General features: G+C 38.9%; 1 protein-coding gene and 1 pseudogene across 1 annotated transcript in view; both read left to right on the forward strand.

The window, feature by feature from the left end:
• Positions 1–3662, forward strand: LOC103074487 (60S ribosomal protein L36a-like; annotated as a pseudogene).
• CTR9 (CTR9 component of Paf1/RNA polymerase II complex) overlaps positions 3503–17807 on the forward strand; it is a 24792-nt gene continuing 10487 nt past the window's right edge. Inside the window, exons 1-15 of the mRNA XM_007471401.1 lie at positions 3503–3714; positions 5292–5390; positions 7118–7357; positions 7871–7988; positions 8463–8552; positions 9619–9767; positions 10867–10974; positions 13915–14022; positions 14130–14366; positions 14594–14683; positions 14798–14926; positions 15036–15219; positions 16528–16616; positions 17356–17541; positions 17630–17717. Coding sequence (XP_007471463.1) covers positions 3670–3714; positions 5292–5390; positions 7118–7357; positions 7871–7988; positions 8463–8552; positions 9619–9767; positions 10867–10974; positions 13915–14022; positions 14130–14366; positions 14594–14683; positions 14798–14926; positions 15036–15219; positions 16528–16616; positions 17356–17541; positions 17630–17717 — 1960 coding nt within the window. The 5' untranslated portion in view covers positions 3503–3669. The remainder of the gene's footprint in view (positions 3715–5291; positions 5391–7117; positions 7358–7870; positions 7989–8462; positions 8553–9618; positions 9768–10866; positions 10975–13914; positions 14023–14129; positions 14367–14593; positions 14684–14797; positions 14927–15035; positions 15220–16527; positions 16617–17355; positions 17542–17629; positions 17718–17807) is intronic.

Genomic DNA, 17807 nt, shown 5'->3' on the forward strand with positions numbered 1-17807 from the left:
ATGGTGAACGTTCCTAAAACCGGCTGGACTTTCTGCAAGAAGTGTGGCAGGCACCAACCCCACAAAGTCACACAGTATAAGAAGGTCAAGGATTCTCTGTATGCCTAGGGAAAGCAGCATTATGACAGGAAGCAGAGTGGCTATGGTGGCCAGACTAAGTCATTTTCCAGAAAAAGGCTAAAACTACAAAGATGATTGTGCTGAGGCTTGAACATGTTGAGCCCAACTGCAGATCTAAGAGAATGCTGGCTATCAAGAGGTGTAATAAGCACTTTGTGCTGGGAGGAGATAAAAAAAGAAAGGGCCAAGTGACCCCAGTTCTGAGTTTATTTTGTTTTATTATGAAGACAATACAAATTTGAGATTGTTTACTTTAAAAAAATAGGTATTTTAAATATACTGTGATATACAGACTTAGAGAACAGACTTGTGGTTGCCAAGGGGGAGGGGGTCGGGGGAGGGATGGAGTGGGAGGCTGGGATTAGCAGATGTAAGCTATTATATATAGAATGGATAAACAACAAGGTCCTACTGTACAGCACAGGGAACTATATTCAATATTCTGTGATAAACCATAATGGAAAAGAATATTTTAAAAATGTATATATATGTGTAACTGAATCACTTTGCTGTACAGAAGAAATTTTTTTTTACATCTTTATTGGAGTATAATTGCTTTACATTGTGTTAGTTTCTTCTGTATAACAAAGTGAAGCAGCTATATGTATACATATATCCCCATATCCCCTCCCTCTTGCGCCTCTCTCCCACCCTCCCTATCCCACCCCTCTAGGTGTACAGCAGAAATTAGCACAACATTGTAAGTCAACTATACTTCAATTTCTTTAAATGTAAAAAAAATAAATAAGTATACTGTGATATATACTGTCTTCCAAACTGAATATAGTTCAATGCCAAGCTATTTTTGGAGACAATAAGACAAACAGGCAACAGATTCTTGAATGATATTAACAAGGAAGGTTTCCTGGAGGAGATGGGACACGATAAAATAAAATTTATATTTTAAGGCAGGATGAGAACATTTAAACATAAAATTCTTTCTGTCCATTTGGGCCTCCTCCCTCCCTCCGTAACGTGCAGTGTGCATCTGCATTACACGTTAACCAGAGCTCCTCAAAGATGGGAATGCCTACTCGACGCTAAACATCAACTTTTTTTCTTTCTTCTGATGCTAGCAACATAACTTCTCAGAAGATTCACATTTCTTCCCAAATCTGTAGGTGGTCATAGTGACTTAACAGCTCGATTTGTACATGTTTATCTGGACTATGTATCTTTGGTGAACTTTAGGTAAAATATCAGTGTATCATTTTGATGTATTTGTCTTGAAAACGTATTGCTATATGACTGTGCCTTCGACTTCTAACAGGTGGAACAGTTCTCAGAGCTTCTGAGAGTTTGTCTCATGGGTTATAATCCTCAGTTTGGCTTAAATAACATCCTCTTTCTTCTTCTTAACTTGATTGCTAATTGAATATTTGTCGACAGACACATGATGGATGTCGAAGAATTGGTAAGTTTTAATGCTGGGATGTATTCGTCACTGGCCTTTAAAGAGTGTAATTCTTGCCATTAAGATTTTTGCTTGAAACGCTTCCCACATTCTGCCTACTCAAATCCTACCCATCTTTCAAAGCCACTTCAAAGCCCATATTCTTTCCTTCCTTCAACAAGGATCAATAATAAAATCCTTAAAATAAGAAGGGATCTTGTGCTTCCTACCTTTGGGGACAAAAAGAAAGAGAGGAAGTGAAGAGTTTGAGAGTGTGTGTCCTATCTGAAGTGAGCAAACTCCAAGGGATAGAGAGTTGGTTGCAGTTTCCAAAGTAAAGTCACATGAGTATTGGCCTATCACTTTACACCTCATCTTATTTCCATGACGATCTCAGGAGACAGATATGACCACCCCCCATGGCCTCACACCATTGGCAGATTACTGTATCCATGTCATAGGGCTGTTCTGAAGATTAAATGAGTTTTGGCAGGTAAAGTGCTGAAACAAGTAAACATTCAATACCTCTTAGTCACCATTATTTAATTCCCACTAGGGGAAGTAAGGACCAATCAATCAAAAGTATCAAGTAACTTGCCCAAACATGCCAGAGATACCGCACACTTAGGGATAATTCCTGTGCTAATTTCTTGTCTTGGGAATTCCCAGACCAAGTGGGAAATGTCCAACACCCAACATACCTGATATACAGACCCATGGTTGCAACGTCTCTCTTTTTTTTTGGCCGAGACGGGTGGCATGTGAGATGCTAGTCCCCTGACCAGGAATCGAACCCGTGCCCCCTCCCTTGGAAGTGTGGAGTTTTAACCACTGGACCACCAGGGAAGTTCTCCCACCCCTCTCCCACCCGACTCGTCTCCCATCACCAGCTGCAACTTTTATATCCTGAGGCCAGACTATTACCTGTATTGGTGGTATTCTTTTTCTTTAGGGATTTTTTTCCTTACCCCCTTTTATGTAGGGAATAGCCTTTTAAGGCTTCTAGCATGAACCCAAAGCCTCTAACTCTGTCCCTGTGTGAGCATTAAAACTCAATGCCCTGCAGTAATAGAAAACAGAATCCTGCTTGTACCCACCACTATCTGGGTAGTCGTAGTACAGGCTTCAATTTCTGTTATTCAGATTAGTAGATCTCTCAGCTATGTATTTACAAGGACATGCTATGCTATGCTGTTCTTGTTGTTTTTTAATTCAGCATATCTAGGTGTTTATAGCAAGAGGATTTTCTGGTTATTCTAATTTGCCAGAACTAAGATTTCTATCATAGTTTTTTTTACTGACAATCAAATTAGTTCAGTTAATCTTCACATTCCCAGTTCTTACCTAAGGGAGCATTTTATATAGTTTTAAATTCCTGAAAATAAGCTCATGTTTTAAAGATGAAAGTTCATCTAAAACCTAGAGGTGGGGCTTCCCTGGTGGCGCAGTGGTTGAGAGTCCGCCTGCCGATGCAGGGAACACGGGTTCGTGCCCCGGTCCGGGAAGGTCCCACATGCCGCGGAGCGGCTGGGCCCGTGGGCCATGGCCGCTGAGCCTGCGCGTCCGGAGCCTGTGCCCCGCAACGCGATAGGCCACAGCAGTGAGAGGCCCGCGTACCGCAAAAACAAAAACAAAAACAAAAACCCTAGAGGTGGGGAAGGGATAAGGGAAAAAAAAAACTCCTAGAAGAAACTATGACATAGATCATAAAACAACTGCCCAGAAAAATGACAAATTATAAGCCTAAAATGTTTTACTAATGATCAGATGTCCTACTACTTCAGAAACAAGCCTTATTTTAATAAATGACAAGGAAAAGCACAATTTAAAAATTCACCTGCAAAGACTTATCCTATTGATAGGCTCCTCCTAAAGTCGGAGAACCTGAGCCACAGAAGGAACCCTCCCATCGGACAGGCCCTCCCGCGGGGAAAGTTTCCGGGGCAGGGGGCGGGGCTGCCGGAAGTTGCCGGTCGCCGTCTGCTGTTCGTTGTTTGAGCTGCTGACGGGAAGGAGAAGCCCGAGCTTCGGCTGCGCCGCGGGGCGGCAGTCACGACCGGAGCCCGAGCCGCCGCTAGCCTCTGGACGAGCCAGAAGCCAGGAGCACCAGCTGCGGAGCGGCGGGGCCGAACGCCCGCTCGCCTTCTGATCTCGCCATGTCGCGGGGCTCCATTGAGATTCCCCTCCGGGACACTGACGAGGTAAGTGTAGAGAATGGGGGAGGGTGGGGACCTTGAACTTGGAGATCTCCCCCTCCCCCTTTCTCTCGACTTCGTTTCCGAAGCGAGAGCACCGTCTCCCCAGATCCAACTACCCGGCCGAAGCTCCGATCACGTCTTTCCCCAGCCCCAGCGCCCTCCCAGGCTGGGAACATCAGGTCCGCGCAACCTCGAAGCCACCCCGAGAAGGAGTTCTTGAAAGTTCCCCACCAACCTGTCCGTATTTGACAGTACTCTGCTCTTTTCCTAATTCAGGAGCGCAGGGGTGTGACAGTGCCTGATAAAATGTAAGGCACCTCATAGATCGCAGAGGTGGGCGCAGATGTCACTGTGTTCTCTCTGCTACTCAAACTAAGTGTCTCTCCCTGGGAATATATAGGATGTCGCTCTTCCTCCCTTAGAAACTCGAGTGTCATGGTGCACCACATCTGCCACACAAGGCTCCATCAACGAAATAGAGACCCCAAGATAATAGCCGCTGCAGTGTGCTGATAGAATTAACCCCATTTCCCTTCCTGTCGCCTCTTTTATGGGTGGCCTATGGCTTGTCTGAGTAAAGTCCTCAGAATTGATGTTATCTTATTGGATATCTCGTACTCTTACTTTTGATTGAGGTCCGATATTGAGATATATTTCACTTACTGTAAAATCCAGTGGCTTTTAGTAGTGTAACCATCACCACTATCTAATTCCAGAACATTTTCCTACTGTTATTTTTGTGCCACATTCAGGAGTGTGTGTGACACAAATGATGCCTCCATGATTAGTGTGTACTGTGGCACTCAACTTGGCATTGCCTCTAGGACTGTGCTTCTCAAGTTGTCAGACCGGGACTTCCCTGGTGGCACAGTGGTTAAGAATCCGTCTGCCAATGCAGGGGACACGGGTTCAAGCCCTGGTCCGGGAAGATCCCACATGCTGCGGAGCAACTGAGCCCGTGTGCCACAACTACTGAGCCTGTGCTCTAGAACCCACATGCCACAACTACTGATCCTGCGCTCTAGAGACTGTGAGCCACAGCTGCTGAAGCCCACATGCCTAGAGCCTGTGCTCTAGGCACAAGAGAAGCCACCGCAAGGAGAGGCCCACGCACACCGCAATGAAGAGTAGACCCCACTCCCCACAGCTAGGGAAAGGCCGCATGCAGCAACAAAAGACCCAGTGCAGCCAAAAATAAAAAATAAAAAAGTTGTCAGACCGAGTCTCAGAGTCTGTGGCATGAGTCTCTGGGGTGTTTATCTGTACTTTACCTGCGTTATACGTTACGCAGAGTTTCCTTTTAGTTTTTTCAGTAAGAAAAGCTTTCGTAGCATTTTATAGTTCTAGTGATTTGAGGACAAATAGCAGGGTTTGTTTGCTATGCTTTAATATTACCATATAACGTATTTGGCATACGCTTCTTAAACGTTTCTTAATGTATGCTTGTTCAGCCCTATTGAAAGTGAACACAAATCCTATGTATAACCATACTGATGTATCTTTAGGAAAGCAGCAGTCAAAGAAGAAATGTGAATTTTAAAAAGAAAAATAAGAGTTAAAACCTACGTTTTGTATTTTAGGTCATTGAACTTGACTTCGATCAGTTACCGGAGGGAGATGAAGTTATCAGTATTCTGAAACAGGAACACACACAATTGCACATATGGATTGCTTTGGCGGTGAGTATTCATGTAACAAATATTTTTTATATGTTGACTGGAAAAAATACGTGGTTCTGTTTTCAGTTACAGTAATAGCCAGCTTCGGTGAATGATAGATATAGTACCATGTATATGGAAGTTAATTGTATTAAAGGCAAGTTTACTAAGTGATGTGTTGGTCTCTGGTAAATTAGTATATGTTGGTGAAAGCAGAATTCATTTAAGTTAAAGAGTACTCTATATTGAGCATTTGATTATTTAGTGATTACTCAGTGAAGACTGGCTTATGGTTTGTAGATAAACTGAGAAAAAACGAGGTGCCACAATTTAAACAATCTAACACCCTCTACCCTCCCTAGCACCAGCTGCATAATGATGTTTCTTTTTTGTGGGAACATTGTAGTAAATGATTATGAATAAAATATAGTAAATACTTTGATCATTATTCCTAAGCAAGTTTGTCACAGGTCCCTTTCATGTAAAGATACACAGGAGGCCTCTGACCTTGAAGGGTCAGAGAAGTAGATCTGGAATCAGGCTTGTGTCCAGTGCTCAAGCCTCTTTTTTTTTTTTTTTTTTTTTAAGCCTAACTCTTAAAGAGTTTCTTAGTTATGGATTTACAGAGAGATACTTTCAGTGACAAGCAGTGCCCTCCTGACTTGAAGTGCTAAGTTTTCCTAGTCTTTGGAGAACAAGACATTAATGCTTGTCACATATTTTTTAAAACCAGAAGGGAACTTAGTATTTTTTTAGTACAAATGCCTCCTTTAACAGCACTTACATGAAAATTGAAGTCTTGGAGGGTTAGCATGGAACCTGTAGTAAAATAAATTCATAAAGCATTGTGGGCTGTAGGTTGTTACACTAGAAAGAATGTAGGCTTTGGGATTAGAGAGTCCTTTGTTCAAATTCCAACTCGGCTACTAACTAGACAAATGATCTACCTTCTGAGCCTATTTCCTCATCTAAAATAGGGGGTTGTTAGCGCTCACCTTAAGGGTGGTTGCACAGATTAGAGATAATGTATATGAAGCTCCTGGCATTGTTTGTGGCCCACAGTAAGGGGTTAATTAATGGTGGATATTCCTTTTATTATTAATAAATGAAACAGATACCCAGGGAAGTTACTCAGCAGACCCGAAGTCATAGACAGTTTTCGATGGATCTATCACTGGAACCCAAGTTTTCTGTTTGGAATTCTTTATACCCTCTCACTATTGCTTTCTCTCTTGGGCTCTGATTTAGTCTGAAATCAGCTATTGCTAGGTAAGAAGATGGAAGCATTTGTAGTAATTATAATTTTTTAAACAGCTTTATTAGGTATAATTCATCTATAGTAAACTGCACATATTTCACATGTACCATTTGAGAATTTTTAGCATATATGTACACCTGTGAAATCATCACCACAATCAAGATAACGAATATATCTATCACCCCTAAAACTTTCCTCCCACCTCTCCCTTGCCCCTCCACAGTGCCCAGGCAACCCCTGATCTGCTTTTTGTCACTAAAGATTAGTTTGAGATTTATCCATGTTGTAGCATGTACCCAATAGCTCCTTTTTACTGCCGAGCAGTAGCCATTATACAGATAGACCACAGTTTGTCCATTCACCTTTTGCTCAACAATTTAGTTGTTTCCAGTTTGGGGCTATTACACATAAAGCTGCTATAAACATTTGTGTACAACTTTTTGTATTGACATATCCTCCAGTAATTCTAGTTTGATTCTTTACCTTATAGCTGGAATACTACAAGCAAGGAAAAACAGAAGAGTTTGTAAAGTTGTTGGAAGCAGCGCGTATAGATGGCAATTTGGACTATAGAGACCATGAAAAAGACCAGATGACTTGCTTGGATACATTGGCAGCCTATTATGTACAACAGGCTCGGAAGGAGAAGAATAAGGACAACAAGAAAGATCTTATTACACAGGCAACCCTATTGTATACGATGGCAGATAAAATTATTATGTATGATCAGGTAAATGAAATCAGATATCTTTGAATTTATGAAAGGGAAAAAAATACCACATGAAAGTCAAATGTGTATAATAGGCAACAGATTTTCTTTCAGTTTTTCTTAAAATAACATAGTTGATAAGAATAGTCAAAAAGAAGTGTTCCTTAATAAAGTAGAAATTTCTTTGGTTCTGGTACTGTTGAAGGAATATGAGCAAATTTAGCATGTGAAACTTATCCACATGTTGAGTTGGTAATTCCAACATCCTCAGGTGAACTTCAAGCATATTTTAAGGAGTTTGAACTTTTCTTTTTGTCATCGTTCCTGGCACAGACAACTTGCATTTTGGGATAGTTCCTCAGTTTGCAATTAAGAATTTTTTACTGGTAGTTTAAACACATTACAGTGATAGAGGAATTTGTGTGATGATCCGCTTCCTTCCTATATGGTTTTCATTTTCATGTTACACATTTGTGTTAAATTGTGGTTAGTCCTGGATAAAGTCAAGTCTAAGATGATGCATTACTTTTTCAGAACCATTTGTTGGGAAGAGCCTGCTTCTGCCTACTTGAAGGTGACAAAATGGATCAGGCTGATGCACAATTTCATTTCGTACTCAACCAGTCTCCGAATAATATTCCAGCCCTTCTTGGTAAGTCATTTTTGGCAACCATCTTAGGAATCTATATTTTTCATCTGTGCCTAGAATGTATTTCTTTGTTGATGACTCCTTAGTAACTGGGCTGGGCAGCAACGTAGAAGAGCTTTACCTTATTAAAAATAAAACTATTACAATAGATCATTGTTTCTGTTGAAATTACAGAAATAAGATATATACCAGTTAAGCATAATTTGTTATACACTTCTAAAGCGTCAATAAACAATCTATTTGGACAACTCTAAGCTACTTTAATTATTTTATAACATTTAACATAATATAGTACCGTTCTATTTATAGGCATAGATTAATATACCCTCATGGAAAACAAGTTTAGATATGAAATCATTTTTGCTATTTTCAAGTATTTCTTACTGAGAGATATATTTGATTTAGGTGAGTTAGTAGAGAGCATATGAGACTTGTGTTCTTTAATAAGTGCATGTTTATTTTTAAAAATCATTACAGGTAAAGCTTGCATTTCATTCAACAAGAAGGATTACAGAGGAGCTCTCGCTTACTATAAGAAAGCCTTGCGAACTAACCCAGGATGTCCAGGTAAGAGAAAAACTGTAAGTCTAGGCTGTGTATGATCCAACTTAAAATATTGATATTTGATTCAAAAGCTGCATAGTAGATCATAATATAATCTTTTTGCCCTATACTATTTTTCTTTCCAAAATCTCATTCATTTAGCAAATTTTGAAGTCAAATGTAAAATGTTTCCAGAAGGAGAGGGTGTCAGTGTCAAATTCTGTTGTTAGGCCAAGTAAAATAGGGAATGAAAGTTGGTCATTGGATTTGGCAGCATACAAATCATTAGTGACCTTGATAAAGCAGTTTTACTGGAATGGTGGAGGTGAGATACTCATTGGGGTGGAGTCAAGAGAGAAAAGGGAAGGAAGGGAATTGGGAGGCAGCAAATGTAGATCTTTCAAGGAGTTTTACTATCTAGGGAAGAGTAGGAATGAATTGACAACTGGAAAGGGAAATGGAATCAGGAGGGGATTTTTTTAAGATGCGAGGATGTATATGGATGAGAATGATCTAGTTGAGAGGGAAAATTTGATGATGTGGGAAAAATAGGGCAGGGTTGCAGGAGCAGTGTCCTTAGATGAGAAGGGGTAGGATCTAGTGAGCAGTGGAGAGGTTATCCTTAGAAACATGGTTGTGTTTTGGCATGACTTTGAAATTGGGAAGCATTTATAAGCATAGCTCTGCAGATGTGCATGTAGTCAGTCACTATATTTAAGGGCTTAATGAAGCTTTTTGTTCTCTGTTTAAAAATTGCTCTTTAAAAATTAGATAATGAAGGTACAGTGTAGCCAGGAGCGTTGGAAGACAAGAAAAATACCACTATTACAGGTGTTCTGTTCTATGGTGAGAAAGGTATCCTTGATGAGGGGGTAAGTGTTGGGAGGTGTGAGGGGAGAGTGGTATATGCTCTGACCTCCAGTGAAACCAAGTTTGTGATACACCCGAAGATTTTATAGTGTAGTTATACTGAGGTTAATTCTGCGATTTTTGCAACTCATAAATAGAGAATGTTTAAGCATTTAAAAAAATTTTAATCCTAAAAATGCCCTAGTTTGACAGACTGAATGACTTGATTTTATTTTTGTAGCGGAAGTTCGTTTAGGAATGGGCCATTGCTTTGTCAAACTTAACAAATTGGAGAAGGCTCGTCTGGCATTCAGCAGAGCCCTGGAACTCAATTCCAAATGTGTGGGAGCATTGGTGGGACTGGCTGTTCTAGAACTCAACAATAAAGAGGTATGTGAGTGAAAAAACTGTCTAGTTCCTGACTGATTTGTCAGGTGAATAGTATTGAATTATATATTGAATTATATCTCAACAGAGCTGTTAAAAAATACAATCTTTTGGAGTCTTTTCTATTATTTGCCTCAGCAGTAAATTATTTAGGACAGTGATATCAAGTATATTTACTACATGCACCCAATTTCAAAGGGTAGGAAATGCTTTCCAGTGGCAGTGTTTCTGCAGTTAAGTTTGTTAAGAAAGCTAAATTCTAAAAGTTTACCTCACTATTTGAATTTATTTTTATTATTTTTTCTTTAATTTTTAAAGATTACTTTCCATTTGCAGTTATTACAAAATCTTACCTATATTCCCCATGTTGTACAGTACATCCTTGAGCCTATCTTACACCCAGTAGTTTGTACCTCCCACTTTCCCACCCCTTTATTGCCCCTCCCCCCTTCCCCCCCACTGGTAACCAGTAGTTTGTTCTCTATATCTGTGAGGCTGCTTCTTTTTTGTTATATTCACTAGTTTGTTGTATTTTTTAGATTCCACATATAAGTGATATCATACATTATATATCTTTCTCTGACTTACTTCAGTTAGCATAATGCCTTCCAGGTCCATCCATGTTGCTGCAAATGGCAAAATTTCATTCTTTTTTATGGCTGAGTAGTATTCCATTATATATATATACCATATCTTCTTTATCCATTCATCTGTTAATGGATACTTAGGTTGTTTCCATTATCTTGGCAGTTTCCATATCTTGCTATGAACTTTGGGGTACATGTATCATTTCGAATTAGTGGTTTTGTTTTTTTCAGATATATACCCAGGAGTGGAATTGCTGGGTCATATGGTAGTTCTGTTTTTAGTTTTTTGAGAAACCTTCATACTGTTTCCCACAGTGGCTATGCCAATTTTCATTCTCACCATCACTGTTGGAAATTTTTTAATCCCTGATGAAAGTTAACTAAAACAAGAGCTATATTTTGCTATCTGAACTTAGATTTGTATAATCTTATTTCTTCAACTATAAAGGAAACTTTGAAAAAGTGCTATTTAAGTAATATTTCACTCAACCCTGCCATCATTGTTTTTCTTTTAGGCTGATTCCATCAAAAATGGTGTCCAGCTTCTTTCCAGAGCCTATACTATTGATCCTAGCAACCCTATGGTACTGAACCACTTGGCAAATCACTTTTTCTTCAAAAAGGTAGGAGAAATCATTTATTAAAGTTGTTTAATTTTAAATCTTGATTTTTGTTTTTCTGTACTGCAGGTGATACTTTATCTTTTTAACTTGGAAAGAAATTTGAATCAAATTGGAGGCTTTTTTCAAGTTAGAGTTTGGATTAGTATCTGGGGATACTAATTGGTATCTGGGTATGTTTGTTCATTCATTCATTCATTCATTTAATAATTATTGACCCTGTATACTGTACCCAACATTGCAATAGGGATGTGGAGTTCAGTAAGATGTGGTTTCTGCGCTCAAGGAGTTGTTTCATAGAAAACACAGATATGGGAACAAATGTAAATGTAAAAATAAAGGTCTCTGCCCTGCTGTGGTAAAGAAATGAAAGAGGAAGTAATTAAGGAGAGTTTTCATCACCAAGAATGAGAAAGCTCTTGAACTATGTTTTTAGAAGAAGGTCACTAGGTAGCTGAAAGAAGACAGGCACAGATCTATGAAATGGTCTTAGTAGTTTAGTAAGTGTAGCATATGGTGAAATTTTTGCTTGTTTATTTTCACATGTTGATCGTGATATAATTTTTTAAGTTGCCACTAACTCTGTAGAAGCAGTGGCATTCTAGGTTTCTCAAATACTAAAAAAGTTTTTAAATAGTTAGTAAGCATGAGTTCAATCAGTCATTTTTAAACCAGGTACTAAATTATACCAAGAACTTTAATAAATAGCAGTTTAGGTAAGAGTTCACGAAACTGCATCAATCCTTATTAGTAATAGATGCTGTGTTGCTGTTATTGTTGCTATTAATATGCATCGTATGCTTGTAAAATGCCAAGTACTGTTAAAAGTGCATGCTATGAATTTATATGATATTCAAAATAATCCTATGAGGTAGGTAATATTTTCCTCATTTTGTGGATGTAGTGGAAGCAAGAGTTAATAGCCTGAGGTCACACAGCTATTCACCATGATGCTTTACTCTCTCTGGCTGTAGAAGCATACTCCCCTTTCATAATGAATTATTAATTAAGCTTTATGCTATAGCTGTTTTAGTACTAAAAGGCAACTACTTAAGGAGAGGATGGAAATGTATCTCATATGTAAATGAAGTGTTACTGTTTAAGATAAAACAGTTACACAAGTTAGTTTGGTTTTTACTGGAAAAACAGCAACAGCACAAAAACAGAGGATGGATGATTCTAAATGTTTGAGGGCATATCTAGTAGTCAGTGCTCAGAGCAGTTGGGACAGCTTCCTTGAACCAAATGAGAATAATTCAGTTTTTAATTTTCAATGCTAGTCACCCTTCCACTGCAGAAGATAAAGACTTGCTTCTACTGAGAACAATCAGTATATTCAGAACCTTAAAGATTACATAGTGATGGACTTCCCTGGTGGCGCAGTGGTTGAGAGTCTGCCTGCCGATCCAGGGGACGCGGGATCGTGCCCCGGTCCGGGAGGATCCCACATGCCGCAGAGCGGCTGGGCCCGTGGGCCATGGCCGCTGAGCCTGCACGTCTGGAGCCTGTGCTCCTCGATGGGAGAGGCCACAGCAGTGAGAGGCCCGCGTACAGCAAAAAAAAAAAAAAAAAAAAAAAGCAGTGAGAGGCCCGCGTACAGCAAAAAAAAAAAAAGAAAAAAAAAAGAAAAGATTACATAGGTGAAATATGTAAATCAAGCCCGTATATTTGAGTGTTACTGAACACCTGATCTGTGATCAGCACTGTGCCAGGTGTCATGAGGTCGTCTTGCACTGGATATATGTCTTTAAGGTTTACAGAGCACGTTTACATATGTTTTCTCAGTTTGTCATTACAACAGCCCTAGAAGGTAGGCAGGGTATTTCCATACACTCATTCCAGTGAACAGTATATAAATTAAGCCAAAAGGCTGTGTCATGTAATTAAAAGTGTGGAGTTTGAATCACTTGGTTCAAATTCTGGCATCACCATTGTATATAGTTCTGTTGCTTTGGGCAAATAAACTAATAATTTCCCTAAACTTTAATTGCCTCACTTATAAAATAGTAATGATACCTACTGTATAGGATGTGAGGGATGGTAGTTAGGATTAAACGTAATATGCATATTAAATACTTATCTAATGTGAAATACTCAGTTCCTGATAAAAGCTGCAATCCCATTATTATTTCTAATGTAAAAAAAAAAAATGTCAAAAGTGGTCATTGACCAAACAAAAACTCTACTTCAGACCAGATTTCTAGTCAAATGAATAAAACACATTCCTATTAAAACTGGAAAGTTGTTTCTACCCCTGATGTATGAACTCTGACTTTGAGACACTTGGGAGACTAATCCAAAGGAAAGTCAGGCCTAATAGAAAGGTCATGACCTATGCATTCAAATAGAGCTGAGTACAAGTCCAAGTGCTGGCACTTGCTACCCTCATGTGATAGAACATAGCCTTGGAGTCTGAAAAAAAAAAAAAACCCACTAAATGGAGATTCTAACTTTTCACCTTAGATGACAAACTTTACTTCTTTAAGTGTTTATTTTCCCATCAGTAAAATGGTAATAATGACACACTTTGCAGGGAGGTTGATTAAGCTTAGAACTAATATAAGTATTATACCTAGCAGAGGGCTTTGGATATAATAGTTCTCAATAAATTGTAACTGCTTCCATTACTGTTAATAAAGGACTTAACCTCTCTTGGGTTTTCTCATCACAAAAATAGGGACTAATGCCTCAGAGGATTGTTGTGGGGATTAAATGAAGTAATAGTACTGGGGAAATGTTAAGCACTGTACAACTGTTCGTTCCCATCTTCCCTGAATTTATCAGCAAGGGGAATGAGGAAAATGATTTGTAATTCTGGATACAGTGCTGCTATTGTTCATTCAATGAACAAATTTTAAAAGTGAAATTTGGGGAAGCCTTATGACTGAGACTGGTAGAGTTGTTTGGGTTCACTCAGTTGAGTTTTGGATCTTCCTTGTTCAGGATTACAGTAAAGTCCAGCACTTGGCTCTCCATGCATTCCATAATACAGAAGTGGAGGCCATGCAAGCAGAAAGTTGCTATCAGTTGGCTAGATCATTCCACGTCCAGGTAAGTTAACTTTACACCCTCTCTAAATATCTAATTCTTTAATGGTTTTCCAAATCATTTAAAAACTTTTGTACATATTGTCGGCCTTGTTTTATTCCATTTTTTAGGAAGATTATGACCAAGCTTTCCAGTACTACTATCAAGCCACACAGTTTGCCTCATCCTCTTTTGTGCTGCCTTTTTTTGGTTTGGGACAAATGTACATTTATCGAGGTGACAAAGAGAATGCATCGCAGTGCTTTGAGAAAGTCTTGAAAGCTTATCCTAATAATTATGAAACTATGAAAATTCTTGGCTCTCTATATGCCGCCTCAGAAGACCAAGACAAACGAGATATCGCCAAGGTATGTTTTAAAAATCTAAAAATTTTATTTTCTGTTAGCTATCTCTAGATGCGCATTCCTCATTTCTTGTTATTGCTAGTAGAAATATGATGGACACAGTTTTGTTAGCTGAGTTTGTTGTAGTTGAACTAACATTTGACTTATCAAACAGGGTAGAGTAGCCACCACATTTCAATGTCATGCCCTATAGTTGTAATGCTTTAGCTTAATGATCTCTTTCATCCCAGGGCCATTTGAAGAAGGTCACAGAACAATATCCTGATGACGTTGAAGCTTGGATTGAGTTGGCACAAATCTTAGAACAGACCGATATACAGGTATTTAGCCATGTTTTCCATCTGCTACCTGATGAGTTTTTGGTAAGCCTAATGCAGTGTTTCTCTTCCTCTCATTTTCACTTACACTTTATTCTGTCCACCATGAAAATACAGGGTGCCCTGTCAGCCTATGGAACAGCGACACGGATCCTTCAGGAGAAAGTGCAGGCCGATGTCCCCCCAGAGATTCTGAATAACGTGGGTGCCCTCCATTTCAGGCTTGGAAATCTGGGAGAGGCAAAGGTAGGAATGTAGAAATATTCCCTTCTTTTATACTATCAAGTTCAATGCACACTTTTTCCTATGTATCAACCAAGTCTTTTAACAATGTAATTTTTTTTCTTTCTCCTAGAAATACTTCTTGGCATCATTGGATCGTGCAAAGGCAGAAGCTGAGCATGATGAACATTATTACAATGCCATTTCTGTTACAACATCATACAATTTAGCCAGGCTGTATGAGGCGATGTGTGAATTCCATGAAGCAGAAAAACTATATAAAAACATCTTACGGGAACATCCTAATTATGTTGACTGTAGGAATTTTAAACTTTTTTTATGTGTATTAAAATGTCCACAACAGCAGCAAAAAATTTAGCCTGAAAAAAGTATTTCTTAGAACCAGTAGTAAACAGTTTTAGGAAATTCCCTTGCGGTCCAGTGGTTAGAACTCCATGCTTCCACTACAGGGAGCCTGGATTTGATCCCTGGTCAGGGAACTAAGATCCTGTAAGCCCCGCAGTGCAGCTGCGGTACGACGAAAAAAAAAAGTTGAACAGTTTTGAAGGTTATATGCCTGCCCCCTTTTCTTCAAGGCAAATTTGTGGCCTTAAAAAAAAAAGAAAAAAAGAAAAAAAGATGCAGCTTCAGTTAAATTTATGCTAGAAACAAAAAGAAACAACTAAAAACCAGTTGGACCATATTTTATAGACTAGGCCATCTTCAGTGGGTCAGCTACCTTTATTAGGCTTTTAACAACTCCTTGGCATATTTGGTAATGGGTTTATCTTTATGATGGGTCCTGCTTTGAATTCATATAAACATTTTGCAATGTTTATAATAGAAAGAACAGTGCTTTTCCTGGAAATAATTATTACTAAAAATGTCCTACGTTGAGTTTTTACAACCTAGACAATGTGAAATTTGGTAAGTTTTTAACTAAAAATATTTTATAAGCTGTACTTCCCTTAAAAGAACCTAAAGCTGTGATGTTTTGACTCTGGTCAAATTAGGGGCTAGCAATTTGGCCCCTGTCGTACTGTTATGGATGCAAAAGTGATTTAAAATAAATAAGATTTTAGTTGAATGTCAGGCTAAATTTGAACTGAGTTGATAGGCAGTAGTAAGCCATTGTTGATTGCTGGAGAGAGTGACATTTTTTGGAGAAAATAACAACATTTGTATGGCACTTTTTTTAGGTGGAAGAGCCGCAGTTAGAGCCCAGGTTTTCTAACAAGTAATCCCTAGTAGTCTGTGCTTTCACTGTAGTGCCATATGCTAAGCACAGTGCTGTGCATCAGAGAGAAATTGGAAACAGAACAATGCTAAGCTTTTAAAATAACTTAACTTGAGATGGTGACTTGGTCCAGGGTGCTAGCCTGGGGAATGGAGTGGAAGAGATAATCTGAGATTTCAAACAGGAAGACTTGATGGTTGCAGAGTTGCTCTTCAATTTATTAGGTTATTAATTAGTTATATTGATGCTTGATATAGTTTCACCTGTGGGACTTTTCTGTTCATTATTAATGTATTAATGAAAAACAATTGTTTCAAAAGTATGACTTTAAAATTATGATTCTACTTTATAGCTAATATTTTAAACATGAAAACTTGTATATTTTCAGGCTATCTGCGCCTAGGAGCCATGGCTAGAGATAAAGGAAATTTTTATGAGGCTTCAGATTGGTTTAAGGAAGCTCTTCAGATTAATCAGGTTGGTAATATTAACTCTTAGATTTGAAAAATAATTATTTCACCATTTCCCCCCAGTAAATCAATTTTTCCTTTTAATGGCTATCATATTTCTAGACTTGGCATCTCCCTGTTTTTTTCATTTACTTGTTAAAGATACTAAAGGGTATAGAAGTCATCTAAACGTTTTGATTGTGGCCCATGGTAAGAAATAGATTTCACACTACAACCTAGTACATACACACGTGTGTATACAGACAACTGAAATCAAAGTTTTACAGATCATTTTGTGCTCTTTCCATAGGCAGTACGTTGACATTTTTACTGTATTCCATTCTGTTGCATTTCTTATGGTGATAACTAAACACTAAATTGATGTTACAAGTCACTGATCCATCTCAACTCTCAGTTTGAAAAACGTTGTAAATGTTTTGTAAACCTCTCCAGTAATCAGCTGTTATGGAAAGATGATTGATGTCTCTGAATCCAAATTACAGATTTTGCTTCTTTTTTTTTTTTTTTTTTTTTTTTTTTGCGGTACGCGGGCCTCTCACCGCTGTGGTCTCTCCCGCGGCGGAGCACAGGCTCCGGACGCGCAGGCCCAGCGGCCACGGCCCAAGGGCCCAGCCGCTCCGCGGCACGCGGGATCCCCCCAGACTGGGACACAAACCCGCGCCCCCCCGCATCAGCAGGCGGACTCTCAACCACTGCGCCACCAGGGAAGCCCCAGATTTTGCTACTTTTTATACGTGTGTTTTTAGGACCATCCGGATGCTTGGTCTTTGATTGGTAATCTTCATTTGGCAAAACAAGAATGGGGTCCAGGCCAGAAGAAATTCGAGAGGATATTAAAACAACCAGCTACTCAGAGTGACACTTATTCTATGCTGGCCCTTGGCAACGTCTGGCTCCAAACTTTGCATCAGCCCACCCGAGACAGAGAAAAGGTAATCTTTTTTCATCTCTTTAAAACAAAATTGATACTTATTTGATTCTTGTTTGAATTTTTTTTATAATGTTTGTATCTTTTTATAGGAAAAGCGTCATCAAGATCGTGCTCTGGCCATCTACAAACAAGTACTCAGAAATGATGCAAAGAATCTGTATGCTGCTAATGGCATAGGTAATTATACAGTTTGGATATCCATAATAATTTGTGAAATGAATGCTTTTGGAGGGATGTTTATAGATCAGAATTTCTCTCTAGTTGTTT

This window comes from Lipotes vexillifer, unplaced genomic scaffold, assembly GCF_000442215.2.
Source record: "Lipotes vexillifer unplaced genomic scaffold, Lipotes_vexillifer_v1.1 scaffold6, whole genome shotgun sequence".
NCBI lineage: Eukaryota > Metazoa > Chordata > Mammalia > Artiodactyla > Lipotidae > Lipotes > Lipotes vexillifer.